The 24,328-nt window shown below is 40.8% G+C and overlaps 1 protein-coding gene across 1 annotated transcript in view; it reads left to right on the plus strand.

Moving 5' to 3' along the window:
* Nucleotides 1–10,594: 10,594 nt before the first annotated feature.
* BPGM (bisphosphoglycerate mutase) overlaps nt 10,595–24,328 on the plus strand; it is a 28,341-nt gene continuing 14,607 nt past the window's right edge. Inside the window, exons 1-2 of the mRNA XM_054563929.1 lie at nt 10,595–10,695; nt 22,466–23,127. Of these exons, the coding sequence (XP_054419904.1) occupies nt 22,527–23,127 (601 nt within the window). The 5' untranslated portion in view covers nt 10,595–10,695; nt 22,466–22,526. The remainder of the gene's footprint in view (nt 10,696–22,465; nt 23,128–24,328) is intronic.

Consider the following 24,328-nt stretch of genomic DNA (forward strand, 5'->3'; position numbering starts at 1 on the left):
CACCTAATTGGGCACAATCAGCATTTTAAAAATGAAATTAATTAGATTAGAAAATAAAATACACCACGCATAGTTAGGACAAGGATTATTTTGTGAAAATTTTGTTTCAGTTATATATAGGTGTGCATACTTGGTGGCAACATCAATTTCGGAGGATCTCGGTCAAAAGTACTTGAGAGCCAATGGCTCTCATAGGGTCTCACAGAACCTTAAAATGCTTTAACTGATTACTTATCATGTTTGTCTTGTTTATTATTTTAACTCTCATTTTTAGAACTACACAAATGAGAATGATCATCATCATTTGTCATAATATACAATATCTTGCTAGTTTCTTTGCACCTGTGGACATTTTTCATTGTGGTAAAATCCCCGTAACAGAATTGACAATTTTAGCCATTTTAAAGTACAATTCAGTGGCTAATAGTACACCCACAACGATATGCAACCATCATGACTATCTGGTTCCAAAACATTCTTTTACCTCAAAAGGAAACTCCGTACCAATTAAGCAATCACTGCTCACTCCCCCTCACCCCTAAGCCCTCTTCCCCATCTCCGTCAATCACTAATGTGCTATCTGTCTCTATGGATTTTCCTATTCTGCAGACTTCAAATGGAATCATACAAATATGTGACCTTTTGTGTCTGGCTTCTTTCACTTAATTTAATGTGATTGAGGTTCATCCATATTACAGCAGGTATCAGTACTTAATTCCTTTTTTGTAGCTGAATAATATTTCATGGTATGAATATACCAAATCTACTTATCCATTCATCCATTGATAGACATTTGGGTTATTTCTACTTTTTGGGTATTGTGAATAGTGCCGCTATGAACATTTGTGTAGAAGCATCTGTTTCAATACCTATATTCATTTTTTGCGGGGGGAGGGTGGGTATATACTGAGGAGTAGAATTGTTGGTTCATATGGTAATCCTATGTTTAACTCTTTGAGGAACAATCATACTTTTTTTCCACAGGAGCTGCACCATTTATAATTCCCATTAGGAATATATGAATGTTCTAATTTCTCCACATCTGCCGAACACTTGTTATTTTCCATTAAACAAATTAAAACCATTAGGCATGAAGTGGCATATTATTGCAGTTTCAATTTGCATCTCTCTAATGACTAATGATGTTGAACATCTTTTCATGCACTTGTTGGCCATTTGTGTATCTACTTTGGAAAAAATGTCCATCCAAATCCTTTTCTCGCTTATTAATTGGGTTGCTTGTCTTTTTGTTGTTTAGTTGTATAAATTCATTATAAATTCTGAATACTATATATCTGATCAAGATGATTTGCAAATAACATTTCCTATTCCATATGTTGTCTTTTCACTTTGTTGATGCACAAAATTTTAAATTTTTATTAAATCCAATATATTTTTTTCTTTTGTTGCCTGTACTCTTGGTGTCAAATCTAAGATACCACTGGCAAATCCAACATCATAAATCTTTACCCTTATGTTTCCTTTCAAGGCTGTTATGGTTAAAACTCTCACATTTAGGTCTTTGTCCATTTTGAGTTAAATTTGTACATGGTGTGAGGTAAGGGTCCAACTTCATTCTTTGGTATGTGGATGTCCTGTACTTGATTTTAGAATTATTTTTCTTCTTTCTAAAGTATTCTTTAAAAATTTCCTTGAGGAAAGGTTTCTTGGTAGTAAATTCAAACTATGCTAGTCTGAAAATGTTTTTATTGCCCTGTTCTTGAGAATAGAAATGCTAATCCACAAATCTAGGTTGACAGTTATTTTTCTCTTTAGAACTTTGAAGATACCATTCCACTGTGTTCTGGCTTCCATTGTGCTTGTTGAGAAGCTTGACATCTATTTGTCCTTCTTTGTAAATTATCTACTTTTTTTTCTCTGCAAGCTCTTAAGATCTTCTCTTTTCTTTGATATTTTTGGTTGTACACACACACACACACACACACACACACACACACGCCCGCATCTTTATTTATCTTTCCCATCCTGTTTCCTCTGTTTGTGGGTTCATGGCCTTTCATCAGTTTTAGGAAATTCTCAGCCTCTATGTCTTCAGGTATTGCCTTTTTTCTATTTTCTCCTTCTTGAACTCCAGTTAGATGTGTTATGCTTACTTATTATTTCCTCCATGTCTCTTAACCTGTCTTTCATAGTTACTACTTTATTTCTATGTATTATAACCTGAGTATTAAATGTGAATACTCAGACTTAATACTCTCTTCCCCTGAAAATATTCTACTGTATAATTCATTCACTGAATTAATTTCAATGATTATATTTTATTTATAAATGTTCTAGTTGGTTCTTTTTTTTAAATGTGCCTGGAAATTTTATGAGATTCATATTTTTATCCTTTTTAAGTTTTTATTACATCTTTAATTTCATAAAACTGTGAACCATAATTATTTTATACTCTCTACCTGGAAATTTCACTTTCTAAATTCTTAAGTATTTAAATGTTATTGTTTTCTCATGACTTTCATTTGTGGTATGTTTGTTAATTTATTATATTTGATTGTATTTAATCTGTGTAAATCAGAAGGCCTTGACTTGGGAATTGTATTTGTTTTTTAATGGATACAGGGGGCCACTAATCTGGGACCCCTGTAGTTCCCTTCAAGGGCCCTCACTAGTGGAAGAGTCTCATTCCCCACTTTACAGAAAGCCTAAAGCTTAACCGTCTAATCCCAGTAGCTGTTATTGACTTTCCTCCCCTCCCCAAGGCACTCCCAGTCTTTATACTTGTTTAAACTGTTCATTCCAGTTTTAAATGTTTTCATTTTTGGCACATGGGGATATCATTTATTTCTTGTACATCAGCAATGTATTCAATTATATTTGAAATTTATCCAGGTTCTAATTAGTCATATTTTAGTGGGAGGATCATTCTGTCTAGTCCATCATGATCATAGCAATGAAAAGAGTTGGTCTCCCTTCTATTGCGCTGTGCTCCTGGAGGACAAGGACAACGTTTCATTTATCTTTATCTCTTGCTCCTGGAACAGTTTCTGATAGGCACTAAAAGCGTTGTTAATTCACTTCACTCAAAATTTCTAACCCAAGTTCTTAAACATTAGGAGACATTCAATGGATAATTTGTTACCTTTTGGTTTGATTTGCTGATTGAGACCAGATCCTGTGCATTTCTCAAAGTTTTACTTGTATTTTCATTTTTCCTTTTCCTTTTTTGCTTTTCTCCCCCACCCCCATCCCTTTCCTTTTTAGAGAGTGCAGATGTGCAACAAAGCATAAGGAAATATGAGTCTAGGCAAAAAGGAATACATATATAATAAATTTGCTAAATTTACCTTTTTGGGAAGCTAAAAAATTTAATTTTCCATAGCATGTTATTGAAGTTGGTCTGTTATTAATATTTTGCCAAATATAGTTAGTTTTGGAGCTGAGAACACAGGTTCTTTCCTGTTGGTCTTAAAAATAATTTCTAACAGAAGGGGAATTTTGGCAAGGTATAGATGCCTGGCCTTCATATACTTGCTTATGTTCCGGAGGTGAAGAAATGTAGGTCATTTGGCCCTGCAGTTCTGTGCTTCAGCTGTCACTGAGCGAGCAGGGATCACAGCAACCTGAGTTTCAGCACGTCATCTCTCCAGAAATCACCCAGCATCAGAGCCTTTGCTATTACTCACCTTCTAAATCACAGGTAGTCTACAGAACACCACGTATGTAACCTTTCTTGAAAATTTTTACAACCTGTGGTTGCCAACAGGTGATTTTTACCTCTTTCTCTTACCTGACACTTCACAGACAGATGATGTCAAAGACTAGTTAGTATCCCCTCACTTCCCCCGTCAACTGGCATAAAAAAAAATCCAACATTCAATTGTTGGTAATGATTGATGATTTTTGTCATTATTCTTGAATTGAAAACTCACTAATAAATGAGGCCAGTCAAGCTCTTAATTTATGAAATGAAGATTCTGCAAGGATTCAAATGGGAAACATAAAAAGCTGTCTCACTCATGTTGGAGTGACAGATCTATAGGTGAAGAGGCTTCTCTCTGGATTTTTTAAATTTTTTTTAACAAGTAGCTATAGAAATGATAGTTCTCAAAGCCAAATTCTGGGATCTCAGGGAGCCTGGAAAATGCTTGTCACCTAAGGAAAAGATGTTTTACATAACAGGGCTTCGTTTAGAAGCTTAAGATGATTTCATTTGTAAGTAGACTGTCTTTTGTCTGCTGTTGTGATTTTATACTAGTTTAGATTTCTTTAATATTTTTTCCCTGTGTATGTTTTACACCCCTTAAGCTTCACATTATCTCAACTCATTAGCATCTGTGGCCTGACTTGTTTTGACTTAAGTAATCACATGTCTTTCCCTACATAGTGCAGCCTCTGAAACCTTATCTGCTAGGACCAGCCTTTCCCTGCCCCAGGAGGGCCTCCCAGTTACTTGCTGTATCTATTTTTCTCCAGAAGTAAACGAGAAAATCAACACGGTTGATTCTGTTCTACACCTAAAAAATTATATTGGGTCCTTAATCTATCACTGAAACTTTTTAAAATGTTAAAATTTATTAAGCTCTTTCCATGTGTCAACTTATTTAAATAACATAACTTTATGAGGTAGGTATCATTACTATGCTCATTATACAACAGGAATGAGGCAAGAATGTTAAGCAAGTTGCCCAAGATCACATGGTTAGTACAGAACAGAGCCGGAGTTGGAACCAAAGCAGACTGGCTCCAAAGCCCACACTCTTGCCCATTATTGTGTTTCTTTTGAACCACTGAATCACATTTTCCTGTGAATAATTATTCGTCTCCAGTAGAGATTCAGCCTGAGAGTCAGGAAACTTGGGTTCTGGTTGTGTGTTTTAACTTGGAAATGAACAGCATTCTCAGTAGAGAAAATGCATGTACAAAGGCCCGATGGCCAAAGTGAGGGGGAAAATGGCCAATATTAGGGCAATGTGAAATGACTGTCGTGTTTTAAGCTAGGGCAGGAGTGGGGTTAGCTGTGTGACAGGATCACAAAGATATTCTACCAGCATTAATCACCCTGGCTGCCTAAAAGAGAGTAAAGTAGGCTGAGGAAATTTGTTAGGAGTCCACTGCGAAAATCCAGGCAGTCGGTGACGGTAGCTCAGGCTAAGGTGTTGGCAGTGTGTGCGCCTGCACGTGTACAAGGGGTGGAATGGGGTGGACAGATGGAAAAAGTATTTAAAAACATGAACCACTGACTGAAATTAATTTTGATTGGATTACATGGAGGCTTTTAACAAAACATTCTAGAAATTACATTTCCAAAAAGTGTTGCTGCCTTTGAAGTGTCAGCCTGGGAAGTCATACACCCATTTCAATGATGCTTCATGTCTCTAAAAAATTCTGGAAGGCCTCTTCTAGAATGTCCTTCAGAACCAGTTTATGAGCCTAACTGGAAAAGTACATATATACATACTATTACTTCATAAATCCCAAAAGCTAAGGGAACTATGTGTAAAGTTGCTGCAGGGTTTATAAGAACTTCCTTTTATGACTTTGACCTGCCAATGTATACAGTGAGGTCACTTTTGTAAGAAAATAAGCAAATACTATGTGGAGGAAAAGCTGTCATCTGATTCAACAAAACAATGACGATATATTCTTTTGGCAAAGAATGAGCCAACTCAGAAAACCCAAGGAAGAAGAAATTCTTGGTTAGTCAGGAGATTGTATGTATATATATATATGTACATATATATGTGTGTGTGTGTATATATATATATATGAATGGAGCGGATAACAAATATCTTGCAGAAAATCAATTTCCCAGAGGAAAAAAAATGAATGGCACCATACCCACCAGTTTTTAGAAGCAGTGGGGAATATGGTGGACAGAGTTCAAATTTCAGACACAAGCCTAAGCATCCAACCCTGACTAGCTGTACAGGCTTAAACCAATTCTCTCTCTGGGCCTTATTTTCCTTGTTTGTAAAATGGAGATACAGATGCCAGTTTTGTGAGGTTTTACCTGATTTCCAAAACCTCCCCAATTTTCTCTCACCTAACCGTTTTTTCTTCAGGTTAAAGAACAGGAAGCCCTGAGAAAAGCAAGGATTAAAGGGCAACCCTCCAGGTGTTTTCAGGCTTTAACTGGCTTTACCTTTCTTAGCTCTGCCAATACCAGGACGCAGAGAAAAGAATTCCTTGCTATTTCATCACCCTCAGCAAAGAAAGGCTGGGCTTCCCCCACAGGCAGTGCCTTTGGTTCAGTAGATATTCCCACTGGGAACACCCTGTCATTCAGGGAACCAAGGAGCCGATTTAAATACCCAAATCTTTTCAAGAAAATGAAACAAACTCAATGCCTAAGATTCATTAAACTGTGAGATACAATACCCAAAGGCACACTCACATGACGGAATTATATATTGAAGAAGAACATTAAATGACATGGGGAGATGTTAATGAGAAATTAATATTGCTGCCAAAACAGTATGAGGTCTGTCCAGAAAGTATTCAGCCATGTACTACAAAAAATAGAGACATTTATTGAAGAAGATACAAGATAAAAGAAACATTGTACATAGGATAATGACGCCTCAGTCCCCTTCAAAGTAGGCACCTTGGGACCTCACAGTTCTCCCAGCATCTCTTTCTTTCACTGTTCAAAAAAGTCTGCAAAATCCTTTGTTGGAATTGCCATCAGGTGCCCCATCATATTTTCCTCAATCTCATTGATGGTCTGAAATCTCCTCCCTTTCAGAGGTGATTTTAGTTTCGGGAAAAGCCAGAAGTCCCAGAGTGCCAAATCTGGGCTGTGGGGGTGCTGATTCACCTTGGTCGCCGATCTTTGTTGACTGCAGCCCGCACATGTTCAACATTCTTTGATGTTCTGCTTTTTGCAGGCCTTCCAGAACGTGGATCACTTTCAACAGATTCTTGACCATCTTTGAAGCATTTGTGCCACACTTTTATTTGCTCTGCACTCATTGCATTGTCCCCAAAAGCCTTCTGAATCATCTGAATAGTTTCTGCAGAGGAACGGTCAAGCTTAACGCAAAACTTGATGCAGATTCGTTGCTCTACTTGCTCAGTCATTTTGAATTGGATGGCCACACAGTACACGTGCTCACTCAAAGGCGTCTACCACCCCCTCTGACTAGTACAGTGAAGTTGTTATTGTTCATGCGTGTGCATTCCGGTCCACTCTCCTTGGCTGTTAGGTTACATTGATGTTGTGCAAACTGTTCTTGTTACTCCAGTCTTTTTAAATTAATTGATTTACAGGGGGAAAATAGAAGAAATGAAAGTTGTTAATAAACTTTGAGTGGCAAGGTTATGGGTGTTTTAAATTCTTTTCTAAACCTTATACAATATATATAATATTTGTTAATAAAAACTTATAAGTAAATAAAATATAGTATTTGAGACACAGCTCCACAGGACAGAAATTGTGACTACTTTTTAACCACCACAGAAAAAAAATGAGCATTTAAAGAAATACATTTTTTTGTAAGCAGAATTTGTAAAGGAGGAAAGTGCCTCATTAGATTTTCTGCAAGGTTCCTCCTTTTTCAACTTTGTCCCACACACTGAAAGTATTTATTTTCCCCCTAGAATTGAGAGAGGGAAAAAAAATCACCCTGGCTCTTTTCTTGCCCCAGGAGGCTCAATGTTGAGATTTAGGGTAGGGAAATTTCACATAATTCAGACTTTCCAGCACTGAAGGCTCCTGAACCTGCTACTGGTCTGTACCCTGTTGGCCATTCACTTCCTGACAGTTGTCTCTCTGGGTAGCAGTGAGATGACGGGAAATTCCTGTCCTGTAACCTCCGCAGTGACCCTAGAGAGGGGATGAAAGCACAAATCCCAGAGTTTTTGAGTTCTTAAAATAAGAGTACTTGTAAGTGCAGTTAAAACACTGCATTTAACACTATTTTAATCATAAAGAATCAATACCATTTCCTGAATGCTTTCCAAAAGCCAGGTATACACTGCATTATTTCATTTAATTTTCACATTGGCCACTTGGGTATTATCCCTATTTCACAGATAAAGACAGGCTGAGGTCAAGCAATGTACCTTCAGAGATTGCAAAATTATTTCAAAATTGCCTCCCCTGTTCTTCACACTACTCTGATGAGATGAGGATTCTACATTTTAACGTGTGAAATGAAAGGACACGCGGTTTTCAAATCCCTTCCATGGGTCTCCACGGCTGGTCCATTGGAGCAATCTATACAGAGGGGTCCTATACTTAGTAGGCAATGGAGCCAAACATGGGCCTATTACACTGGATTATGAGTGGCGGATTTTAATCTGACCCTGAAGAAGTCAGGGTGTGGTGGGAGACTAGATACCAGTAGCAAACAACCAGGTCATGGTGCATCTTGACAACTGTTAAGATAAGGAGACAGTTCTGTACATGTGAGACAGCACCAACCAATTCTGGAGTTTGCCTGATGGAGGGAGGGAAGCCAACGGCTCTCCCAGAGAAGAAAAAGGCAGAATAGCTTAGGTGAGTGGATGACCTTTTGATGCTTGGTGGACCAGCTCAACCCCGCCTACAAAGGGATTCTGTGTAAATAGCTGTGAAATTATTTTGGCCAGGTACACTATCATAAAATAGCATTTCATTCAGGTCCTGAATAAGACAATTTGCTACCTAATTCTTAAAGTGCAATATGTGTTAATATTGGTTTTTCAATATACACACATAATAGAAAGTAAGACAAAGAGACAACATGGCTATCATAAATTAATGCATTTTCATTTCTTGTTTGGATGAAAGTGGAACTTCATCAAGAATTGTTTGAAGTAAAATAGGCCCTGAGACACTTGAGTTATTTTCTTAGTATCTATACTGCTTGCTATATCAGAATCAAATTCCTCATGATGGGTCTTAATTCAAGTTAATTTTAAAATCTGTAATCTTGATTTTAAAGTTTATTGCTTTCTGGGGGAGGAAACGTGGGGGAAGCAGCGGGAGAGGAAGCATTTTCGCAGAATTATGAATTAGCAACCTTGGGTGTTTGTCCCAGTTCTGCCCTCAACCAGCTAAATAATTCTGATTAAATCTTTCAAACTTCAGAGTCCTCAGCTGTACAATGAGATTTTACCAGGCGGATGATGCTTGGCACTGTCAATGTTCTATGTGACAAGCTACCATTCTATGGGTATCCATATAAGCAGTAAAACTAAACCCAATGAGCAGGTGCCCTTCCGTGCAGAGATCAGTAGCCCAACTTGTCAAACGCTTTAAGACACTTCTGAAAGGCTGCCTTTATCCTCCAGAGTATGGATGGTGGGCTTTCCCCTCACTCAATCCCCATCCATCATGGAGAAAAAGAAGAGCAAGTGGGTCGGAGCGTAGGAATTGCAAGTTGTATTCCTGGGAGTCAAGACTGGAAGGCGCCTCCTCCAGTCACAAGTTAAATTCCAGCGATCACTAGACGGGACTCACCTACCACTGCGACCTGTCAAGCCTCGGATTTGCGTTCTCCCAGAAGGAAAGGTCTGATCTTGGAGATCCCGGGAAGAACTGTTACACTCTAACAAGGGTAAGTGAGGTATGGGACTAACTACAAACACTTAGGTCTTAATGAAGTCAACACATTGTCACAGAGTTAAAAATGTGGAAAGATCATCTTTTCGATTATATGTTTAATTATTCTGAGGACCTGCTTGGCAGTCACAAAGCTCCTTGGACGGGTTGAGAATGAAATAGGAACTCCTCCAAAGAGGGCACTCAACACTAAGTAGGACAGCTTCTAGAAATCGCGAAGGGGAATTCCCCGTGCGGTCAGGCAAACACACCATTCCTTATCTTTTTCACCTACTCAAAAGTTCTGACATTTATGCTTCAAAGCGTTGTACAGTTGTTCTAGCCTGCTTAGAAGCTTATGGGGCCTCTTGACAGGCTTCGGGTATTTTTATAGGTTTCCCTAGTTCAGTAATTGTGGCCTCCACATTTATAATTCTCCTCATTCCACTCCATCCTCCCTTCATCTGCTGTAAAGCTTTAATGCATTCCATGCATCACTTTTCTCTCCCAATCAAAACAGTGTCAGGGACTTGCTTCAGTGGAATCCCTATAAAAGTACTAAGAGAAAGTGCGGATGAGCTACTGCCCATAAAGCCGGCATTTGAAAGGCTTCTGTTTTAATCACGATTTAAGACTTAAAACCACAATGAAAGCAGCTTTCCTCCGCGAGACTGCCCACCTCTTTCCCCGGGTTGAAGTCTCCCACGAGCAAAAAAAGGCATCACCTCATCACTTCCAAGATTCTGCCGACACTTCTCTACCTTGGCAGGCCCTTCCCTTACGACGCGAAAGGCTTTCTAGCACCTCGGCCAGTTAAGAGAACTCCAGATTTGAGGTTTTTCCGTGGCGGGGTCGACGCTCCCAGCATTATTTTTCTACTTCCCCAGGCCCAAGCCCGCCCACCGGTGTCGAAGCCATCTCTTTACTGGTCCGGAAGTGTGCTCGTCTACGTAGTGAGCCAATCAGAGCCTCAACTTCTACCCAAGGGATTTGGGAAACGGAAAAGACCTCGACCGGTTCCCGGGAGTAAGGCGGGGCCATAAAGGAGTGACATCTCAGTCCTCCAATAGACAGAGCGCTAGGACCGGCCCCTCTGGCGCCTAGACTAGAAAAGAGCGTTGATGCCGGCGGCAGGGATGAGTCCTAGGCGGCGCTGCCTGCTCAGCGGCTTTGAGGAGCGGGTGCTGCTGGTGGCCTCTTTGCAGGTGAGTGGTTTTGTTTTAGAATATTGCTATTGAGAATGTTTCCATTTTTAAATAATGCGATGTTTTATTTTGGAGTGCGGGAAGGCCAGTTCCTTTACTCCTCCGGTTCAGTCTTTGAATCTGGCGCTCACTAGTCCGCCCCTCAACCCAACCCTTAGGTATCCCCCAGGTCCCTCTCTGCTGTCCCTCTCTCAGAATGAGACTGTCTGGGAGTCACAGATCTGTCAGCTGACGCGAGAACTCGGCTTGGCAGTGATGTCTTGATGGCAAGAATAAATAGGAATTGAAGGGAGGAATGAACTCACTCCTGGACGTCTGGCAGAGCCTCTTCAATGGCAGGGCTCCTGGAAGGAAGCTCAGTGTCTTTTCAGAGCCATGCCACTATATTTAAGGCGATGGCAGACCTAGCCTAAAAAGTCGTAAGTAGACGGAAAACGCCTGAACGCCATGAAAGGAGAAGGAGGTGAGTATCTGCAACGGTTTCATGTAGTGCTCAAATCTGGAGTCAAATCATAGGTTCTTAGAACCACTAAAAAAAAAAAAAGAAAAAAAAAGTAAGTGTATTTCTTCTTTCAAAGGTATGGGATGGGGGGCGCTGCATTACTAGAGAAGGGCATAGAAATGCATAAGGAAAGAAAAGATGGCTGTTAAGTTTTGAAGGGAAATTGATTGTCAGCTACCTTAGGATAACTCCTGTTCCTCAACCACTTCCCTTGCAAATTACGGAAGATTTATTATACCTTGAGAATGGTACCAGAATGTTAACTGACTGACTGAAGACTTTGGAGGCAAGAGTCAAATACTGTCTTTCACCAGTGGCTAATAAGGTTTTCCAGAATGCAAGCAGAACACATGTCAATGCATCCTTTATTTTAAAACTGACTCCCCTGAGCCCAGGGACTAGGTTTGATCCATCTTGATTTTCTTGTAGCACCCCTCCCCGCCCCCCGCGCCCCCCGCCCGCCACACACACCATAGATGCTTCTCAAATTGTGGTAGACTTTAGAGAACTGTAATTCACACAAATGGTGTAGTGGAAGGAGCTCTGAGTTGCCAGTCAAGACAACTTGGTTTTAGTCTTGAAGCCGTTGCTATTTGTGTGATCTTAAACAAATCATTTCAACCCTCTGATTCAATTTTTGCAGCTTTAAAAAGCGGATATCACCTTAGATTATTTCTAAGGTTCATGTCTGTGTTAAAGATCTGTTTTAAAATGAAGATGATTCAACATTTTCTACCACAAATATTTACATAAACAAAATCTCATTGCAGTGAATTCCATACTAATCTGTTAGCAAATAACACCTCCCAGCTGTGAAGATAATCCTTGTTGTTTTGTGTCCATATGTAAGCCAAGCAGATCATGGGGGAAAATTTGGTCATTTTACAGACTGACCATTGTTCATCGGTATAATGTAGTAGAAAATGTCATTTTTTATTCTATCATCCAGAAAAAAACCACTGTTAGTGTTTGGGTAGATCTTTTGCTCTCTCTTCCTCTTTTGCGTCCTAAAGTTGGCTGAAACTAAGTGGCACGTTTCATTTTAAGTAATGACTGATACATCTAAATTCAGCCATGCAAATGTTTGGACTGATGGGGCTCCCGAAATCCTTGGAAAGAAATCTGGTGTGAGGGAATGTTTATATGGGGAAATGGGACTAAAAGAATTACTTAACAAAAATCTTTCACTGCAACTTGGCCACAAATATGGAAAAAAACATACTTTATAAAATGTAAATTAAATGTTAGCCACCTCATTAAAGCATTTGGCGTGTAGAATATTGCTTAGTATTTGGTATACCTCAAGGACTGGATCTCACCATCACCTTTGCTCGCCCTCCCCCAACACACATATGCGCACCCCATTTGATTTCATGCTTCCTTCCACTACCTAATTTACCTTTATCTCTTTACCCACCTCATTTTACTTTATTCGCAGCTTTTGCTTCTGCCACCAGCAAGGTAAGATCACCTTCAGGGGCCTGAGGTCTGTGCCCATCTTTGTGCGTTAGCTCAAGTCTGCTCCATTCAACCCAGAATACCTCTCACTTTTTGGTAGAGTGCCTCACCAGAATCTCATTTAGTCTTCCTAATAGCCCCTTGAGGACAGCAATTTCCTTATCCTTCCTTTTTGATAAGGATCCTGAAGTCCAGAGAATTTAAGTGACTTGGTCAAGGTCACACTGTCAGTAAGTAGCAAAGCTGAGACTGATATACAGGTTTCTTGACTTAAAACTGTTGGGATTTGGTGGAGTTTGTGTTGACAGTAGCTACTAGTCTGGGGAAATAAGTAACCAGAGAGAGGAAGGAGGTGTCCAGAGTGAGTGTTGTGCGCATCCGTGATGCCAAGCCAGCTGGAACAAGCAACTTGCCCAGGAAACAGACATCTCATGACATGTGTATCTCTTTCCTGTAAATGGGGGTCTGCCTGCTAAGGTTTGTTCCCTTTGTAACAAGTGATCAGCAGTAGATGTAAAGTTGAATAACAGGGTAATTGTGCCTAGAAAACACCTGTAGGTGGTAGCATTTGCTCTTGGCAAAAAAGTGTTTTTATAATGCAAATATGAATGGAAAAGTTACTATAGAGCTATGAAAAGTAATAGATGGTGGCCCATTAGGTACTTCTGGGTACGCTCATGTTTGAACTTTCAATATTGAGCTTGATTTGGGGGAAGTCGTATTTTGTTAAGAATCTAGGGAACTCAAAGCTCCAGATTTCATTTCCCTTAAGGACTGTTCCATTAGTTTATCAGAAACGTGGTTAACATCTCTCTCTCTCTCTCTCTCTTTTTTTTTTTCTATATCCTCAAATATATAGCCAGCCTAACTTCTGTGGACTTAGGTTCCTAATGCAATGGAGTTTGAGTTATTCAGTGATGATTTGGACCAGGGAAAATATCTGAGTGGTCTGTGGTAGCATTTGAATAGTTAATATTTCAGGGTAAGCTTTGGGTCAGAGCACCTCTGGTTCTGTATCCTTTATTTCCTATCACTTCAACAGTATATCATTGATCACATTTCTTGTTCAATTTTTGGATACAGAAAATGGAAAACAAAAGTTTTAGGCTGATCTTTATCCTGTAATTTTACCTACCTGTTCATGAGTTGTCGTAATTAGAACATTAGACATTATTACTTTTAAAATCCCTGAGGAAGTAATGTCTTTGGAGCATTAGATTGGAAGACAGGACAAGCCTCAGATATGGTAGGGATGGGGGAGGTATGCGAAATAAATGGTTTAATAAGGGGCAGGAGTAGGAGGCAGCAGCTAGATTGTTATGCTACATTCGTGCAAACTACCTAGAGATTCTGCAGATAATGTACAAGTAACCTCAGTAAATGCAGTGCCCTGTATGTGCACCAGCCTTTTTCTACCTGCTCTCTCCATCCCTGCCTTGCCAAAAGGATGCTGATCTTGAAACATAGATTCAATTTTATGGTGGCATTTATGGAAAGAATATTTTTCGCCCTATAGCCAATTTAGAATGTGTGTGTGTATGTATGTGTGTGTGTATATATATATATATATATACAATGCAAAGGGTATTTAAAAAATATGTCACTTGCAAAGTGTGTTTCCTTTGAATCACATATTTGTTTCTTTATTACCAAGGCAATTAATTGCATAGCACCTATTCTTGAGCAAATATACATTCATGTGAAGTACGAGGCACCATGGCAATTTATGGAGATGTCTAATAGAAGGAAAGCACGTCAAAATGACAGATTATATTTTTGAAGTTGGTTAACAAGATGAATACTTTTTCCTTATAGTTTTTCTTTAACACATTATTGAATAATTAAGCAAACCTAAACTACTCAGACTGATTTAAATGTTCTCAGTATTGTATTCTGGGAGGAATAAAAACAGTTATGAATGGGATTCCATTACTCAAGGTACTTGCCATCCTGGCCAATAATAAAATCGGGTGATTGAATCATGTTGGAATTATTTTGTGGCAGGATGCTTACAGCTTCAAAACGGTGACGTGATTAGTAGGTCAGAGTATGGCATCCTGCTAGGCCAGGTATTGGCAAATTAAGGCCCCCTGGCCCACTTCCTGCTTTTGTATGACCCACAAACAATGAATGGTTTTTACATTTTTTAATGGTTGAAATAAATCAGAGAATAACGATAGTTCATGTGCTTGAATATTACATGAAATTCTCATTTCAGTTTTCGTACATAAAGTTTTATCGGAACACTGCCTCATTTATTCAGCTATGTATTGTCTGCGGCTGCTGTCAGCTACAGTGGCAGATTATAGCACCGTATAGCACAACAAGCCTAAAGAATTTACTGTGTGCTCGTTTATGAAAGAGTTGCCAGCCTAAGCTAAGCTGTGGTGTCTTTCACATTCATCTCTGTCACATTTCAACAGCCACGATCCTGGTGCAGATCTTCATTATATGTTAGCAGAACCATTGTAGAAGCCTTGCAAGTGTTCGTATCCTTAGTTTTCCCCATCTCAGACTGTATTTGTAAGTGCTGCCTGATTCTCCTAAAATACACATTATTAAACCTTTAATGATGCCCCAGTGTTTACTGAAGAGCCTGCATCCTTTGGCACAAGGCCCTCCTGAAGTCACTATTTGGTCTTATCTTTTGAGGCTTATCTCCTCCTACTTCCTTGTTTTACCCTATACTTTGGGTGATCGTATAATTTCCCAAGAGTGACATTGAACTGTGGAAGGGGCCCTATAATAATTACGTTGGGGAAACAGGCCTAAAGCAAGATTATGGCAAACCAGGACATATGGTCACCCTACCTAACCCCCAGTCAGTTTGAATGGGCCACCATTTTTCCTATGCATCTATTCCCTTGACTCTACTCACTGTTCCCTTAGGCTAGAATTCCTTTTCCTTTTTCTATAAATCTAAATCTTAAACTTCTTTTCCAGTCCAGCTTAAATAGTGTCATGTCCATGAAGCCTTACTCAGAAATAATCTCTCTATATATGTATATTTTTTTAACTTTCCTTATGAATAGAGTGTTATCTCATGATGTGGATTACTTTCTGCTTTAGTAATATGCAACACACACACACACGCGTGCGCACATCACCTTTCCCTCACCAGTTCCTTGAAGACATAACCCATGTTGGTTTCTGTGTCCTTCATAGGCCTAGCATTGTGCCGTGCTCAGATGGGGTTTGCAACACCTGTTTGAAAAATTAATTACTTAACCAGACTAGGGAGACTGATGAGTACTTGGGACTGTCAACTTATCGATCATCCATTTTAATGTGATTAAGTAGTGAGGAGAGTTGGGTTTCTGAAGACGGAGGACAGCGCCTTGGGTGCCAGCATGGCAATGTAGCAGAGTGCTTGAAGGAATAAGTAGAGGCTTTGGGGTCTAGCCTGCCTGTGACCGAACTCCAGGTCTGCCAGTTACAATCTGTGTCACCTTGGACGAGTTAACCTCTCCTCCTATATTTCTGCACCGTGCAGTGGGGCTAACCACAGTGCCTCCTCCGTGGGATGGTGGTCGAGGATTCGCATAGTCCCAAGCACGAGGTGGGCACTCCGTGAATGTTAGTGCTATGACATCATAGGAGATCGCCATCTGATCATAGCACTGGTACTGGTGGGTAGGGACATACGGAGACCTCAGACCAGGACATAACAATAGAAGAGCTGAGGGAAGTACAGCCCTGAAATCTTAAAGAATTTTTTCCTTGATGGAAGTAGTTGGCTTCAGAGTATGAGTCCTGAGAGAAGATGGTCTCTACTTAATAAGAAATAATTAATCGGCAGTCTTTTGAGAGACCATTTCAGTAGAGTGAGCAAGGCACGAGTTAGGTGTCAGGGAACTAAAAATGAAATGGTGAAAAGAAAGGAAAAACAGCAAAAAAAGAGAGGGCAAGAAGATGAGACACAGTCTTATAAAAGTGCAATTTTTTTTTTTTTTTTGAGCCATAGCATACTTCAAAAGGAAGAAAGTGGTGTATGGATTCAGTGACCTGTGTGGCCCTTTTTTTGGTATGAAGTATCAGTAAATCATCAACTAAACTTAGTGCTTAATTCAAGTGTTGGTAACCCTTGCGGAGGAATAAGTGAGGAACCTAAAAGACCAACTCCGGGGTGGTGAGCGTCACCAAAAATACCACTTGATATTTAAAAAGAACAGTTTTTAATTTGAGGGTGGGGAGTATATATTCTTAGTATGACACTTTTAAGTTGGGGTGACTGTTGCCCAACTTGACTTTGTGCCCTGAGGTTTTTCTCAAAAACAGTCATAAGCTGATCCCTCCTCTCTAGTCACCTTGCTTGTATTCATTTTATAAAATGCTGCCTGGGTTTGGAAAGACAAGTTGTGACTGGAGATGTGCCTGTGAAATGAAGCCAAGAGAGCCCAGGTCCTCAAACCAAGACTCTAAAGTCTCCAGTGGCAAGGCGGGAAAGGCTCAGGTAGTAGGTGGAGGCGGGGGGAAGACCAGCCTTAGTGGCTGATATTTTTGAACAAGTTAATTGGAGTCTCTTTTTCTGTGGAGATTATGGCCATTCATGAACATACTAAACGGTAAAGGGCACAAAAATATAATGTATGGTTATTCTTGGCTCTGGCTTTGCCATTAAAATACACTGGGATTCTAGAGTTAAAGCTTTCTAACGTCTTGGGCCTGCCAACTGAATGTTTGTGCTTTGGCAGTTCCCACTAAAACTGTCAAGCCTCAGCCTCATTAGCACAATATAATAATCTTTGTCCTACTGACTTTGATTCAGTCGACACACCTACTAAGTACCTAAGTATGTGTCAAGTGGCATGCCAGGTCCTTGTATGCCACTTGCCAGGGATATGGCAAGAAGTCAGACCAACTCTGAAGCAGCTTGTGGTCGAACTTATAGTTAAGCTCTAAAGTGCACCATTCAGTACAGCAACCACTGGTCATGTGTGGCTATCGAGCCCTTGAAGTGCCACTAGTCCAAGCTGAGATGTGCTGTAGTATGAAATACACACCAGGCTTCAAAGACTTACTATGAAAAGAATGTGAAATACCTCATAAAGAATTTTATATATGGATCATATCTTGGGATGATAATTTTCGAACCCATAGGGTTAAATAAAATACAGTGTTAAAATTAATTTTACCTATTTCTTTTTACCTTTTAATATGGCTTTAGAACATATGTGACTTGCATTATACCGGGTCTGGTACCAATAACACCCCTTTTTTATTCCAAAATATTTTATTACAAAATCATAAGCATGTGATTCTGTAACATAACAATATCACACTTAAGCACACCATACGGCATTTTAGGGGGTGTTCAAATTGCTGTCCGTCTCATGGGAGACATTCACGTACCCTACCAACTACACACAAGCAGTTGTTACTTCTGCTGGAACCCGGCATTTTGACTGGACACAGCTGACCTAAGGGATGACGACGTTACCTAAAGCATCATGGGACCGAAGTGAAAGTAGAGGGGAGGCAGTGATGGGCTGGACAAGGGTTCTTGGTAGGACATGCTGTGTGCAGAGGTCCTGAGGCAAGACAGAACAGGGCATTCTCAAGGAAGTGCAACCAAAGCCTTGCAGGTCACATGAATGATTTTGAACTCTATCCTCAGATCAACAGGAAGTAATTGAGGTTTTAAATGCGGTGCTCAGTTTTCAGGAAGTTTGCAGTTAATAAATGAGGGCAAGAAAGCTACCGTTGAATATTAAAAAACTCTCATAATCAAAGTTCCGCCCCACCCCCCAAAAAAAGAAAGATGGTAGGTGGAGGCATTTGGTTGGGAAGCACCATCGAGAGGGAGCAGGACCCTGCCTGCCCTTGTTCCTGCCCCAGGATATGAGGCACAAACACCCCCCACTCCACCCACCCACTGAAGAGAGAAGCAGATGACTGGGAGGTAGTTTGCATTCAGTTCATTTTCGGCTTGGTTACAGCTCAGAGCTGGAGGAAGCATTCCAGGAAGAGTCCAAAGTTGAGTGGGAGTTTGATTACAGAGCTGGGACTCTGCGGGGTCAGAAACAAGGAAGCCCAGCACACAGGGGGATTAGAGGTTTGTCCTTTGAAAGAGTGTGTTGGACAATAACAGAGGAAAGCTTGGATTACAGCCCAGAGGCTTGGGGTCTGACTGTCCCCTGGAGTCCCCTCATTTATCTGTGGCCTGGGGGACATTTCCCTTTAAGTCACAGGTCATACACTAGCAGACCCAGTCTAGCCTGCGGACATGTTTTATTGAGCTCACATTTAAGAATGAGTCGCCAGTAATGACATCAGATATCACATACAAATGCACATTTCCAGTGTTTTTGACAATTAGAAGATCTAGGAACCTCACTTCTTCAGAAGGAGCTAAAATGATCACTTTTTTTTTTTAAAGCATTTATTTATGCTAAAAACAACTGGAATCCATAGATTCTCTGTAGTCTGCCTCTAAGTCTTGCATTCGCTCCAGTTTTTGGTTTCAGCGGTCCCACCTTTTAGTTCTTCAGAAAAGTTCTAAGAATGGTACCCCTAGTTCGGTGAGAGCAGGTTATACTAAAGCTTTGCCAAGTTATCCAAGAGCGGAGTCCATTGGTGAAGCACGTGTGCTCCCTGCAGCTCCAGTGTTCCTGTCGCCCTGCATCCCTGCCCTTCACGCGTCTGTCTGGCCATGGGGACGTGTGAACTTGTTGGCCGTGCCTTAAACTTCAAGTGAAACTTGACTAGTGTTGTATGTCTGTTCGTGAACACTTGGTGTGCTAGCTACCATTATGATTAAAATCTTAAAGCTTGCCAACTTTAAAGCTCAACAGCTCCTTTGTAAATACTTATCAGATAGTTAAAATGGGAAAAGTCAGTTGATAGCAGCAAGTAGGGCAGAGGGAAGTGGCTTTTTGTTTACCTGAGATAGATGCACTAGCTTCGGACCTTGCTCTATACTCACACCCTCTACACCAGAGTGTGGGAAGGGTATGTATTCATATAGTCATTATGGCTGTAGTACTGTTTCTCTGCTCCAGTATATGAGGTCTATCCAGAAGGTATCCACCCATGTGATATGAAAAATAGAGACATTTATTGAAGAAAATACAAGGTACAAGAAACATTGTACATAGGACAATGATGTCTGAGTCCGCTTCAAAGTAGGCACCTGGGGACCTCACACAGTTCTCCCAGTCACCATCAGCTGCCCCATTGTATTTTCCTGCGTCTCGTCAATGGCTTGAAATCTCTTCCCTTTCAAAGGTGATTTTAGTTTTGGGAAGACTCAGAAGTTGTAGCATGCCAAATATGGGCCGTAGGGGGGCCGAGTTCCCTGGGTGATTTGATGTTTTGCCAAAAAACTCTGTCCAAAACATAATGCATGAACAGGAATGTTGTCGTGATGAAGCTGCCAATCACCATTTGCCCATAGCTGCGGCCTTCTGAATCATCCGAATAGTTTCTGCAGAGGAATGGTCAAGCTTAATGCAAAATTTGATGCAGATTGGTTGCTCTACATTTTTAATGCAATGGACACACAGTACACATGCTTACTCAATGGCATCTACTGCCCTCACTGACTAATAGAGTGAATTTGTCATTGTTTACACTTGTGCATTCTAGTCCTCTCCCCTTGGCTGTCAGGTAACATTGATGTCACGCAAAACTGTTTTTGTTATATTAAAAATGGCTGGACTTCTTCCAGACATACCTCGTACATATTTTGAGTCGGAAAAAAACAAAGTGTTTTATTCCTTTAATGCAGCAGATTAAAATACTGCAAAGCCTGGTGGTAGGTGCCTGAGTGTCCCTGATGTTACAGCTGCAGTTTTTTTTTTGTCCCTTTGATAGAGTTCATAACCAAAAGATGAGGGAGAACTGCTTCTGCCCACAGAATGTGTCCATAATACCCCTCTTCATGTGAAGGAAAAATAGCCCCTTAGTATAAGGGGGCTTCTTGCTTGACAAGACAAAGTAAGGATTGAGGCTGAGGAATAGTTGATAACTTCTCTTTTCTCCATCCCCCTCCACCCCCACCACCAAAAAACCAGACAATAAATAAATGTTAAGGGGATGGATCCAGTTTCTGATCACCCTGAAGCTTCTACAACTTGGTGGATTAGAGCCCTTTAAAGAAATGATCCAAAAATACCTTTTTCTTTTTTTTGTAAGTTATACACACACACTCATACATGTGAATTCATTATTTGGTCTCCCAGTGCCTTAGAAGGAGTTTGGTCCAGTGAGGGCACCTGAAGCTTGAGCTTCATCAGCTTCTGATTATTCTGCTTCTGGGCACCAGCAATCACCTAGCCAAACACTGCTCAGAGGCCTTCATTCCTTTTTCTGTTCTCCTGACACCCCGGTGCCTCTGGTCTGAGGGCAGAGGCATCACTCTCCCTCTGGAAATTCTCGGCGAGGTGCCTTCATCCGAGCCCCGAGCTCAGGCGCCTCCGGTGACCTCATGCTTTCCCCCTGCTCCACGTGCACTGAAGCTTCAAGCGCGGTGCTTGACGAGAAAGGGAAATCATACACCTAACTGCTGGAGGCTTCCAGCTGCTGCCTTCCACAGAAGCCTCATCGTAAAGCCTTTCCCACCTTCAGAATCTCTAGGTATTAGTAAAGAAAGGAAGAAACTAGATCTGAGATTCCAACTAACTTTGTCACTGATGGTTATATAACTGTGGCTGAATCACTGTTTAAGTGGGACCGAAAATCTCCAGTTAGTGGAAGTTGCCCAGAACGGCAGAAGGCCAGGCCCCAGTGTTCGTAGGATCTTTATTCCCTGGTATGGAAAACACCGGGGCGGAAGGGACATGTAAACCAAACAGCATTCGTCAGTGGAGATGTGTCCGCTGCAAGGCGAATGAAGGCAGGCTGATGCAAACCAGACAGCGGATTCTCTAGGGGGACAAAGTGGGCCCAGCAGATCTTTGGGTCAGCAGCTTAATTTAGCAAGTTCAAAACTCTTTGTCTGTTCTACTCTATTAGATTCTTCTCCCCCTGAGCATGGCTGGTGTGTGTAGGATGACTGAAGGGTTGGGAGGAGGAGACAAGGCCTCCTTATCACCAAGCTTCCTCTCACTCCTACAGACCTGCTCCTGGTAATCTGTTTCCACAGGCTGCGTTTCTCAGCTGCTTGCTTTTGATAGCTTGTTTGCATCCGGATTTATTCCTGCCTAAAGCTCTATCTTGAGGCAGGTGAGAGATTAGTTAGGTGAGTACCATGTTAGGTGTTAACGTTGCTTTAAATCACTTTTAATGTTGTTTGAATGTTGAACCTTAGGTTTTCTTGTACGTGGTGTGGTCTGTGGCATTGAAGAGCTCGTTGCCGCCAGTCAGTGGTTTACACACCCGGTAAATGTGGTGGGCCACTGAATTAACATGTTTAATAACTTCTGTAATAAAGTGAAACCGATAAATATTCTTCTTCCACCAGAGGAAAAACAAAGTGGGAAGGATGCCTTCAATCTAGAGTCAGCAACTAGTCATCTTTGTAGACATCTACAACCCGTTCTGTTAAATCCACTCTTCTGTAAACAAACTCCTTTGATCTGGCAGAAATGCGGCATGCCATTAGAATGAAGTGTCCTGGTTATTGTACATCATACAATTAACATACTGTCCAGCCATCAAAAGATTTTAAGTCAACTAGGTTCCCTATAATTAATTATCTGTAGAATATGCTGTATGTGCCACAGTGTATGAGTTGCCGGATGTCTGATTTCAAAACCATATTATCCTAGTTTATTTTAGAAACTGGCTGTTGTAACATTGTGTTTTCTTTCCCAGATAGTCAGCTCACTGAAGAATATAATGTATGCTATTTGTTTCTTCTCTTTCTAGATGCATATCTGTCATTGAACATTGGCCCCTTTGAAGGCGCGAGGGAAGCTCATCCATCAGTATGTCCAAGTACAAACTGATTATGTTAAGACATGGAGAGGGTGCTTGGAACAAAGAGAATCGCTTTTGTAGCTGGGTGGACCAGAAACTTAATAATGAAGGAATGGAGGAAGCTCGGAACTGTGGGAAGCAACTCAAAGCGCTGAACTTTGAGTTTGATCTGGTGTTCACATCCGTCCTTAACCGGTCCATCCACACAGCCTGGCTGATCCTGGAGGAGCTGGGGCAGGAGTGGGTTCCTGTGGAAAGCTCCTGGCGTCTGAACGAGCGTCACTATGGAGCCTTGATCGGTCTCAATAGGGAGAAAATGGCTTTGAATCATGGCGAAGAGCAAGTGAGGATCTGGAGGAGAAGCTACAATGTGACCCCTCCGCCCATTGAAGAGTCTCATCCTTACTACCACGAAATCTACAATGACCGGAGGTACAAAGTGTGCGACGTACCTATGGATCAGCTGCCACGGTCTGAAAGTTTAAAGGATGTTCTGGAGAGACTCCTTCCCTTTTGGAATGAAAGGATTGCTCCTGAAGTGTTAAGTGGCAAAAGCATTCTGATATCTGCTCATGGAAATAGCAGTAGGGCACTCCTCAAACATCTGGAAGGTACCGTCTTTATGCTACTTATTAGAGGTTGCTAATGTTATAGTTGGGCCATGATCTAGAAAGGACATGGTTTCTAAGCTAATAATGCACAGTCCACATAATAGACTTTCCTTCCCTATTCTCTTTTGTCACTTCAGTCTTTTAAGAACCATTTTGCTCTATAAATCAATAATTCCCTGCCTTGTCTATTCATGTTATCTGGAGCAGTGGTTCTCAAAGTTTAGTAAGCATCAGAATCTCCCGGAGAGAGAGCGTGGTCTACCACAGATTGCTGGCCTTGCCCTGGGAGCTTCTGAAAATGGAGGTCTGGGGTTCCAGCCTGAGAATTTGCATTTCTAAGAAGTTTTCAAAGGTGATGTTGATACTGCAGCTTGGGGTTCTCCATTTTTAGAAGCCTAAACGAAATGACTGTGTAGCTTTGTTGTAGTTAGATAAAAGGAGGCTAGGGAGGGAAGAAATGTCTGTAGAAATGTTACTGAAAGTAAACTAATCTCTTCTGAGTCTTTCAAGATAAGTAAAATGATCTAGACTTCAGTTTTGCTCACGTCCTTCCAACCTTAAACAATTGTTGCTTGTGTTTTCAGACCTAGGTTTCTTGAACAATTCTTTTGTTCTAGCATTCTCTTTCCAGACCCTGGCTTCGTCTTTGGGAGAAAGTTGGGGGTGGGGTGGGTTAAGGAAAATAAAAAATGGCTTATTTGAGATAATCAGTAGCCTCAGTAGTACTTGATGTTGTATTCTAAATGTCTTGTAAAATGTACCATATTGTTACCTGTCTCTCCAGTAACATGAACTAAATGAACCCTTTTGAGGACTTGAACTCACCAGTTTTGGGCATCAGTAATTACACTGTGACATTTTCAGGGCATTTCTCATCCCCTTTTCTCCCTTCATTAAACAATCCCAGCCAGTGGTGCCCTGTGAGTGTCTGCTCTGTCTGGTGTTTTCCCGCCCATCGTCGCTGTCAACGGTTAACTCACTGATGTTAGAATGCCCTTCTTGAACGTTCCTTTTCCATTCTGCTTTACTCTTCTATACAGGGCTGTGAAAAACGAAAGTGTTAACCTTGTATATGAATCAGTGAACATAGGTTATTGGTAACAAAATAAAGTGATCTTTATGAGATTTTACCGTAAACTTTTTAGCATGTGTTTTTTTACCCCTAATTTTTATAACATGGCCAACAGCCAAATCATTACTC

Source organism: Pteronotus mesoamericanus, unplaced genomic scaffold, assembly GCF_021234165.1.
Source record: "Pteronotus mesoamericanus isolate MK-2021 breed Mesoamerican mustached bat unplaced genomic scaffold, CSHL_Meso_final scaffold_85, whole genome shotgun sequence".
In the NCBI taxonomy this organism is placed as follows: Eukaryota; Metazoa; Chordata; class Mammalia; order Chiroptera; family Mormoopidae; genus Pteronotus; species Pteronotus mesoamericanus.